Source organism: Ptiloglossa arizonensis, chromosome 10 (genome assembly GCF_051014685.1).
Source record: "Ptiloglossa arizonensis isolate GNS036 chromosome 10, iyPtiAriz1_principal, whole genome shotgun sequence".
NCBI classification, from domain to species: Eukaryota; Metazoa; Arthropoda; class Insecta; order Hymenoptera; family Colletidae; genus Ptiloglossa; species Ptiloglossa arizonensis.
Genome location: NC_135057.1, coordinates 1,138,877 through 1,149,762, shown reverse-complemented (window position 1 = coordinate 1,149,762; position 10,886 = coordinate 1,138,877). Strand labels below are relative to the sequence as shown.

The window sequence follows — 10,886 nt, the reverse complement described above, 5'->3', positions numbered from 1 at the left end:
TTCTAACCTCACGGGGCAAATTATTTTCTGCCGTAGATGGTGACGACGCAACCAGATTCCGGAACAACCGGATCGGTTACGCCGGATGAAGGCGGCACCACCTTCAGCAAATGGAGGCAGCTGGGAAGCGACGTGATACGGGACGGTAAGTTTCATTACCGTTGACATTCGTAACCAGCCGACTAATTTCGTCCGCGGTAAAGGGGTTCCCTGGTTAACGAAAAACCCCCTACAAATCTCACCGCTAACCTCCTTGTTTCATTTGTTTCGCGTGTTTCGACGAGTATCGTTGAAGCGAGTCCAACGAACGCGCTTTCGCGCAAGGAAACACGGACAAACGGAACAAGCTCGCATAAATAGCGCGCTCGTTTTTTACCAAATTACTGTCAGGTCGCGTTTAATAGGGAAACGCGGCGCCAAGCGGTGAAAGCGAGAGCCCGAGGACAATCGCAAAACGATGGATTTCGTTGCTTTCGTAGTTCACCTTTTTAATGGCGTTGTAATTTGTTCGAAATTACTGGGGACGAGTATAATTCATTCGGTTTTCGGGGACGTAAAATGCATTTGTAATTCGAATGTAGTTTCAGTTGCGAGCGCACTGTAATTCCTCTCCTCCGTATTCGTGGAAATATACTTCGGTGAATACGGAAATCTTCAACTTGGAAGATTTTTAGCAACGGAACAGATGCACGACCCTTTGTAATTATCTGAATAGTTTTTATCATATTCCCAATATCTCCTTCGCGGACTTCATTAGCAAATCGATTAAACGGAGTTTATTTAACAATATTTAATATTCTTTTTCTTTGATTTATCGATTATACAATGTGTTCGGAAATTGACGATGTAAGCGACAATATGGTGATTCCGCGTGAGAAAATGAATCGTAAATATAGAATAAAACTTTCTCGTTCCAGTTTTGATTTTCGAGAAATATGACGTTTAAGGTTCAACAGGTACGCGCGCGATCGAGTACGACTCGTCTAACGTGTCTGTCCATTACACGTTATTTCTACTTACGTTGATGTTTGCAAGCATCAGTGATGGCACGATATTATTCGTTTCAACTAGTTTTATCTAGCGTGAAGACGGTAAAGTCAAAGAAAAATAAATAATACCATATGAAAATAAGAAAATACTTTATATTATATTATATTTTTTATTTATTTTCTCACGTTGAACGACTATATCGCCGCTCGTATCACCAGCTATCGGACACCCCGTATAATCGTTAAAACGTTTTCGACTCTAACTCGAGATCTCTTTGGTGATCTTTTAAAAAAATCTAAGGATCGTTACGAATAAATTTTTTCGTAAACATTACGTATTTTTAGGAAAGAGGTACGATAAGGAATGTTTCTTGAGAGATTCTACAAACAAAGTTGTGGTCTTTATACGTAATTAAATTTTTTAGTTATTGAAATTTTGGTAAGTGGAATTATTTCATCCTGGCATTTATATTAATTATTTAGTATTGTTTATTCCAATACGCCCTATTGGGGGGCGTTTATTCCAATATGCCCTCCTCTCAACACCAAGCCTCCTTACCAATTATGTTTTAAACTTTGCATATTCGTGGATACTGTCATAATCAATTTTCCATCGGTTTTCAGTTTTCCCTTAAGTGCTATAGTGGGCAAAGTAAGGAAATGAGATGAAAGTGACGTTTTGCGGAAATCGAAATAAATGGATAACTTTAAAACGGTTGTAAAGACTTTGACGAGACCAGCGTAAAAAAATAATGAAAAATCATTGTTTGTAGTTGACATACGGTTTTTATGGGTCACCATATTTTCATGGCTTATATTCATATTTTCGATTTAATCGCCCAACAAAAATCATATAAATCGTCATAGCCAGCAATATTATCGATCGATTCTGAGGTAACTGTCTCATTTGGATGATACTCTTTCGGATGATGCAAGTTAAATATTGGTGCAATTTTTCGTTTATCAGTTATAGTGTTTTCTATTGAGCGGTAGAATTTAGACTCTATTTGAACACACAACTATGGAAACAAAAATACAAATAAAATAAAAATTTGATTAAAATTTCATATTGTAAAAACAATTTTTCAACCCAATATTAAATTCGTTCCACATGATTGATCTTACTTGATGCGAATAAGAAAAAAACAAATTTAATACGGTTAATAATTTCGAAGACGTAAATTCATTTATATGTATAAGGTCTAGTTTTCGTGAAAATAAGCAAAATAATAACTGAAACACTGTTCTCTAATTTCAAACGAGTTACGTCATATATCAATTGTATAATATTAAAATTCCTGATATCGAATGTAAAAAGTGATTGATGTAATGCATAACAATAATTATTATTATCGAATACCTTTATTATGGAAGTAAATACGTAATAAAATATATGGGTATAATTCAGCACACATAATAATAAAAATTTTTTAATAATTTTGGTTTCTCGATTACAACTGTTTTTGATTTCCAGTAATTCTTACGATAAACTGCCTTCAACTGTTTATAAGCAACGTTTCTTGTGTTATAGTGTTTTCTCAAATGTATTACTTTCTCAAATAAATGGATCAGACGCGCGTAGCCAGTTAACTAGCCATCTCGATTGCTAGACTTGAAGCTTCTGGATTTCTATTATATTTGTGGAGGCACCTAAACTTTTTAGTTAATAGGAACCAAAGGTGCTCACTCCGAATGATGCGTGCACAGATAATTGAACAATTGGTACAGTGCAATAACAATTGTAATTTAGAAAGGGCCATATCGGACATACGTTTATACGAATCTTTCTTTCTTATTTTAGCATGCCGAATTACTAGTCTGTCGAAGGAATATCCACTACACATAATGAATAAAATATGTCTAGAATAATTAACTGTATAAGAAGAGAGGTGCAGTCATAAATGCTGCTACGAAACCTAATCTCAATTGAGCACTAATAACGCCAACAATCTCAAAATTAAATTTAGGTGACTCTCATTTAAAAGTTCTTTACCGATGTTCGATAACCCGTCGTATTTCCCATAACGTTGGAAACGAGACACGGGGAACCTCGGATTGTTAAGAATGTTGAAGTTGACAAAAACGCCATACCAATTATTGGATGAAAAAGACGCGAATCGGAACACGGGATAAGGGATCCGACTCAATTTGTATAGGGAAGAAAAGACTCCCCTTGAAAAATTTGTTCTCGAAGCCCGACAGATATTTGCAATTTCGAAGAGGTCGTGGTATCTTCCTCGAAGCGAGCTAACCTACTTTCCAACGATGCTCGCTCTCTTCGTTACAGTCATTCTCATCGAATTTAACAAATGAAATAAACTCTAACTCTGAGCCGAGAAAACAGTTTTCCTTGCGACACGACGCATTTGTCTCGCTCGTGTTCGCTTTCCGTTCTCTGCACTTTTATTACGCCGCCTTTCGAAGTCTGTCGAAATGAAAAAGGAAACGTGTCCTCCTGATTTTAAAACGCTCTCCTTTATCCACGAACCTGCGTGACATACGTATGTATATACTTCCACGTTGTGAACTTCGATACAATTTATACGAAATACAAAAAGATACAACACAAATGATATTTTTATGCACGGGGTGAGACGAGTAAACAAAAATATTGTCGAATAACATAGTATAGCATTTACATTATTAATACACTTAACGATTAACGATTAACGATTAACGATTAAGGATTACCAATGAACAATCAACAATTCGAGGATCATGTTCTCAGAATACTTTCGTCCCTCGGTAAAGTAACGAATCCTTTGAATGCTGTTATATGCAAAATAAAGTAAACTACGTATTTAGTAATAATACTTCTATATTAAATACTTGGAATTTCTTTCATTTTAGAAATTTAGTTAATCGTTTTAAATATTCTATGCGATGATTGACTTGGCCATGTACAGTGTCGCGCAGGTTTTTCTGTTCAATCTCGTTTTCGTACGAACGAGAAAGATCTTTTATAAGTTTCGGCCTACGAGGTTGAGAAAAATGTAATTAGATTGACCATTAACAAATACAATTAGAATTTTTATTTATTAACAAGTTACAATTAATAACGAAATAATTGATTAGGTCGTAATCTGAGAAATTGGCGTTGGCGTTGATGTTGACGTTGGCGTTGGAGTTGGCGTTGGCGTTGGCGTTAGCGTTGGCGTCGGCGTCGGCGTTGGCGTTGGCGTCGGCGTTGGCGTTGGCGTTGGCGTTGGCGTCGTTCATTTCGTAGATATTTTTATTTTTATTTGTACGCGTGTGTTTCGAATAATCCAAGTTGGAAAAATGACCGGCGCTCGTTTCTGTCTCGTTCATTCATTACCGAGAAATGATTAATCGAGTTGCGGAATTAAAAATTAACCGGTAATAGTTAATGATTCATTTTTTAATTCATCGATCAAATGCAATTGATTTTAAATAAAAATATGATCGACTGACGTTCCGCATTATTTATGGATGTTTCGTTAAAAAGTTATAACACAAATCCGAAATTTGAAAGAAACGGTAATCGGCTTGCTTTTATTATTATTATGTTATAGGGTAAGAATAAGTAAACGATATTTATCTAATAGATTTATATTAGCTGCATTGATTATTTGAGACCGTTGAAAGTGACCAATGTAATGCCGTATGATTATTTATTTTTAATGCTTAATTTCAAAGCGTCGGTCGTTTTTATCAATAATAAATTGTTATTGCAAAACTGAATTTATCTCTACAAAAATCTCGTGCTAATTCTATTTCATTTCAATCAATAAACCATTAAGTACCCCTTCGGTTGCGAAAAGAAGACACAACGTGTTTATATCCCCACTCCTCATTCCCATAGTCCATTGTCGCTCGCAAGTGAGAGTCGCCATTGGCCGAAGACGGCGACGAAGATCAACGACGACCGTAACGAGACTGAGCGAGAGAGAATACTGTGTCATTGGCGTAGTCTTCTAATCAAATGTTAGCTATTAAAAAACAGAATGATTTCGTTTTTGTTTAAAAACTATCACTAATTCGATAAGTTGTTCGTAATGAAAAAATGAATACAATTTAATATGCGTAATAATCACTAATATTTTTAGAATTAATTAAGGCGAAAAGAACTAATTTGTATTTATTAAAAATAATATAAATCCGCTTATACCCATTTCTATCTAGATAAGTTCTACATAATTACAATTTACACAAAAACAAGTCATTAAAATTAAAACAAGCATTACCTTTACATTTTCTTACATTAAAAATAATAAAAGTTATACTTGTTTTAATACTAACATGCCTTATTTTTGTATAAATTGTAATTATATAGAGTTTATCTTGATAGAAATGAGTATAAGCGGATTTATATTATTTTTAATAAATACAAATTAGTTCCTTTTCGCTATAAATAATTTTCAAGACATTAGTGATTATTACGCATATTAGATTGTATTTATTTCTTTATTACGAGCAACTTATCGAATCAGCGGTAGTACCTAAACCGTAAGCAAATTATTCGGTTTATAAGTATTATATTTGACGCTTTATTGTGAGCCTACGCTGGTGCACCTTGCTACGAATTCGTTCTCACTTGGATTTGGGATCATCGCCGTCGGTTTTCGACACCATTTTCGGCCAACGACGATTCTAGCTTACGATCGCAGAAGCGACAACACACTACGGGAGGAGCGAAGATGTAAACACGCTGTGCCTTGTTTTCACAACCAAATGGTAGTTTGTTGTATTAGTAAGTACTATGTATGCATTGGTATAAATTAAGTGACCTTCGTCGATCTAGTCTTACCCTGGATCGTATTGACAATAAGAGCAAATCCATTGTTTATATTTCATATTGGTTTTATATTTACTTAATAAGGCATTTGTGCACCTATGTTTACATAGTACTCATTTTTATTAAAGAATATACTGGTACAGTTTGGTCGGAAAATCCTGGGAAACCATGTATAATATAAGATTAATTTTCATGATCACTGTTGCTAAAACTCGCTAGAACTCAGTTTTAAAGAGTGGGGGAAAATAGTACGGTGACGTAGCTTCGATTACTCCGCCTCTTGTATAGCGGTCCGCAGGCTCCTCCCCCTCCTCCTCTTCCTCCTCCCACCGTCTAACTTAATTCTTTCTTAATCGTTATTTATCAGTTTAGAAAGATTACTCCATACATATTTAGACACATAAACTCTCAATTATTATAGGAACAGTTTATGGTGCTGTATGTGTACGAAGTAATTGTTTGCTTCATTGCTTTATTTTAATTGAAATAAATTCTAGATAGATTAAAAATATTGGTCATGACTTAGTAAACGGTATGATTTTTTATTAATACATTTCATACGAATTGAAAATGTATATTTTAATATCTTTGTAAGAAAATGAATGCGGAAATGATACATTCATCGCAAAGCTCTAGATTGGACACCGTTTTGAAACAGCTTAAATAAATGCTGTAAAAGAAATACTTTTATTTTGTAATTGGTATTGGTGTCTAAAATTAGAGCAGTCCTTACTGTAAATGTTTTACATTTCATGTCCTTGGGTGCAGTTTTTCTACACAACTTTATAGATGCTTGTTTTGAAACTTTTGTTCGAACATAAACGTGTCAACATTTATTTGTACCTTACCATGCGTTTAAATATCCGTAAACTTCGTTACAAAATTAAGTTAAGCTAAATACAATCAAGTATAATGGGCGTTTATATGAAACTTGGCATAAATATTCATCATAGTTCAAAAGTTCGCGTCAATTTTGCCGTTAATGTAAATCATTGTAGCGTTGGAATCCTTTGTCGCGTCGACTTTTGTTTATCTCAATAACGTACTAGCAATAAATACAATAGCGAACACAGCAATAGTTTCATATTTTTCAATTTTTGCTCATATTTCATTGTCGTTGTATTCATGAAAGTTATTAATTTGAAATTTGATCGATTTCACATAAATTATATTACAAAATTACATTACAATATTGCTTCTTTTATTAATTATACAGGCTTGTAATTAAAACTTAGCGAATACTATATACTATTGAATACTTTATTCTATTCTATTTAGGCATAACTTTATTTATTTCAAACAAATAATATAATTTTATATTTTTGGAGAATATATTGTCCTTTTCTGTTGTTATTCAGATATAATTATTTTTTAATTGCTATTTAGACTATGAACAGACAATGAACAAATAAAAATCTATCAGAGAGAAAGAAGCCTTCCGTATTATTATATTTAATTGCATTTGATGTACAGTTGCAATATCATCTTCGAAAATTCACAACGTATTATCAAAACTTACTATTTTTGCTCATAATAATAAAAAAATTCTTAACTCTTAAGTACTTATTGTATCGTTAAAGTATGCCAGAGAAAATATTAAATATTGTATAACGATACGACTGATTCTTGCGAGAGTCATCTGTATACAAAATTATTTTAAACTTATATTATAATTCGAAGAGATCTTCGACGTACTGAAACTTTACAATCGTCCATTTCCGTATTGTATTTGCAAAAGCGACATACTGATTATTTTCTTTCACGTTACAACTGATTCATATTGATTAAAAATATATCATCATTAACGGTATTTGCTATTATGAAAAATAATTATATATAAGTGAATAAACTGATAGGACACAAACATTCTACCAGATAACTCAACAAAATGGTTACTAAAAAAAATGGAAAGCTCGGTGTTACTATTAATTTTTCATTTGCTTTCGTGCAATACACGTGTTGTTGAACAGATAAGCAGCTTTTATAGAATTCGATATCAACTGAAAAAATCAGAATTTCATATTTATTGTTCCACAATTAAATTGTGCAAATCAAGCGTTCGCTTCGTCTGATTATCTGATTTTCAATATTAATTCACATTGCAGATTGAAATTGTTAAAAGATGGAATCGTGTGAGCGTTAATCAATATTTAAAATTATCTACGATAGAAATATTCACAATAAAAGTGCTCGGTTTTCTATCATTCACATTACATAATGAATAAACCATTTATTTGGATTACATATTTGGTAATGAATTGTGAAACACATTACTCAAATAATTTAAGTAGATGACATGGGTTTAAGTTATATTGGCAATAATAAACGTAAAGAAATGATGCGTTGTAAAATTCACATCGGACGATTTGTTTGTACTAATCTTGAAAAGCATTGGTACAATTATTATTATTGCATCAATTTTAGTTCAAGCGATCGTTGAATATTTAAAAATTCGATTAAAAAGACGTTTGCCTCGTTGTATTCTGTCAATACGTATCTGTTGATTGCAGTCAGTATCGTCGGCAGAAGCGTGGATTTGCAAATTGCGAAATAAAATCGTACCTACGTCACAGACGGTGATAACGCTTTTCATTGATAGGCATTCGAGCGTCACGTGGAAAATATAAATTGTTATATTCTTCCTAGGAAATTGTGTACGAAACTTTGAAAGGAAATACATATAAAAACTAATACAGCAGACTCTCGATTGGCCTCGAATGGCTTCTGCGGGACCAGATTTCAGCTGTATAAATGAATGACCGGTTGAAATGAATCCGGTAGCATGTTTTATAACAACCTATAAAACATGCTACCGGCTATATATATATATATATATATATATATATATATATATATATATATATATATAAAAATTAATTTATTCTTTGATTTCGTTTCGTTCATTAATGCGATGTAATATGTCAATTGTTAATGAATTTTCTTGTTCAATATATCTCATCGCAATTTCAAGTGCAATTTTTCCTTCTGTGTAATTTATTTTTTCATATTTATCTGTGCTCGAAGTTTCTGAATTATTTGATTCTCCTTTATGCATCAATTCTGGTCATATAATTGATTTAATGATTTCGTCATCTATTAACGTTTCATTCTCTAAAATATTGTCGTTTGAAAGCCATTCATCAACATCGTGTATCTTCAAGTTTTGTTTCGAAGACAACCAAACAGCGGGAATGAAAACATAATAGCACAAACTTGTTTATAATGCAAAAAATGAGAGAAATTAATGAAAAAAAAATGTATAAGAGGAAGATTATTTAAATAATGACTAATACATATGACAAAAATTACGCAAGAAAGTGAATAATTATGGTATATGTCAATAATTCTTCCCGTAGTCAATAATTTTCATGTCAACAAAAATGTGTCCAATTAAAGTGGAAGCCAGTTAAAGCGGTGCCGAATAATTGGGAGTTTACTGTATTTTCAATTGTTATTTAACTTTCAAACGTTATCATACATTCATCGTTCCATAGATCACTAATTAACTAATTAAAGCATTTCAAACAAATTATATTTGGATTAAATAATTTAATTTATAGTGGCCAGTTTGTCACTTTCGTAAATTTTCAGTGCCTTGCTAATAAAACTTTGACGACTAGGGTGCAAAATGTAAATCTTGACGATTGTGGATATTATTAATAAAATTGAGCTTTTTATTTCTCAAAGAACTATTAATGAAATTAATTGGTAATATTGTTGCAGAAAATAATTGGTTTCTTCAGAGACTCTAGAAATATTGTATACTCTTTTCGTTGCAGTATTGCAGAGATTATCTAATACTACATAATACTAACTCATTTGATATTTAAACATCTGGACATAAAATGTTAATTTGTCTTCGATACGCTTTAGTAAGTTGTGGCGAGTTAACATCTTTCGGTTGTAAAATAAAAACTGAATTTAGTGGAACATTCTATTAGCTTTTTCCAAACGCTACGACCTTTCTCTTCCTTGCGTTTAGCATATGTGCACAGAGCACGCCAACCGAGACTATTCCATTGTAATCTACCATGGTTGGATTCAACATGTTTACCGGTCCGTTTGATATCGAGGAGGTCATTGCTGTAATTGATCTCGAAACGCAATCGCATTGTTAATCATCGAGGTAATTAATGGAACTTGGAATGGGTTAGAAGCGAGTCAGAGGTCGAATAAACCGAATGCCTTGGTACGTGTCGAACGAAGAGAGCAAGGATGAAAGAGGAAATTGACAGTATCCTACAAGTAGGATACTTTAAACTGTTTTCGTCGTTTCTGACCACCAGTTTCTAAATACTGTTCCGATGACGTAACCTGTTCCGTGCTTTGTATACAAGAAGCAACTTGTTTTCAGTAATTATTTTTAAAGTTAAATAAATAAACCTTGTAACGTTTTTTTTTTTTAATTTATATCTTTAGTTTGATAAAAGAATTATGATTTTATTGTGCTTTTGAGAAATTGTATGTATTTTTTCATTAAATGCGTAGTCACGAAAGAAAATATTTTATTTGGGGTGTTTTTGTAACACGGAGTATCAAAGATGAAAGTTTTACCGATCTAATTGAGTAAATTGCTTCGACAACATAACTTGAGAAATTAGTAAGTTAAAAGCTAGTACGAAGTCATCTTTCAAAAATTTAATTATATTTATTAAGGACAATTATTTTAAAACTCATTTAAATTCATTAAAGTCAGCAAGTACCAAAAACATATTCTTTAAGATTTGAATTATTTTTAAGATCTTGTGCAAATTTATAAGTTTAAATATACTTTCAGTGCCTCTTTGTTATTCGTAAAATCAAAGCATTAGATAGGTAAAATCAATGAACAATCTTAAAATACCCTTGATTAACATATCTGATCGAATCAGAACGATTCTGTATACGTATAAATAGTATAAACGTACCTACATAGCTTTGACCTTTTACACGTGGAATTTTCCATTCTGTTCTTGTTTCACTGTATTCTAGATAACCTGTATTTCTTACACTTCTTCGAGTATTTATACTTGTTAAAAAATATTACAATATTGTTATTGTATTTAAGTGTCCGTTTCTAATTTATGCATTTGTTTAAGTTATCAAGTGTTCGTCTATAATTTATGTATTTGATTATTTCATTTATTGAATTTCAAATTATT

At 32.4% G+C, this 10,886-nt stretch overlaps 1 protein-coding gene across 3 annotated transcripts in view; it reads left to right on the top strand.

Annotated features, from left to right (window-relative positions):
• Positions 1-10,886, top strand: part of Fife (regulating synaptic membrane exocytosis protein fife) — a 217,170-nt gene that overhangs the window by 68,318 nt on the left and 137,966 nt on the right. For all 3 annotated transcript variants that reach the window (XM_076322347.1, XM_076322346.1, XM_076322348.1), the window contains exon 3: positions 37-145. In XM_076322347.1, the coding sequence (XP_076178462.1) occupies positions 37-145 (109 nt within the window). The remainder of the gene's footprint in view (positions 1-36; positions 146-10,886) is intronic.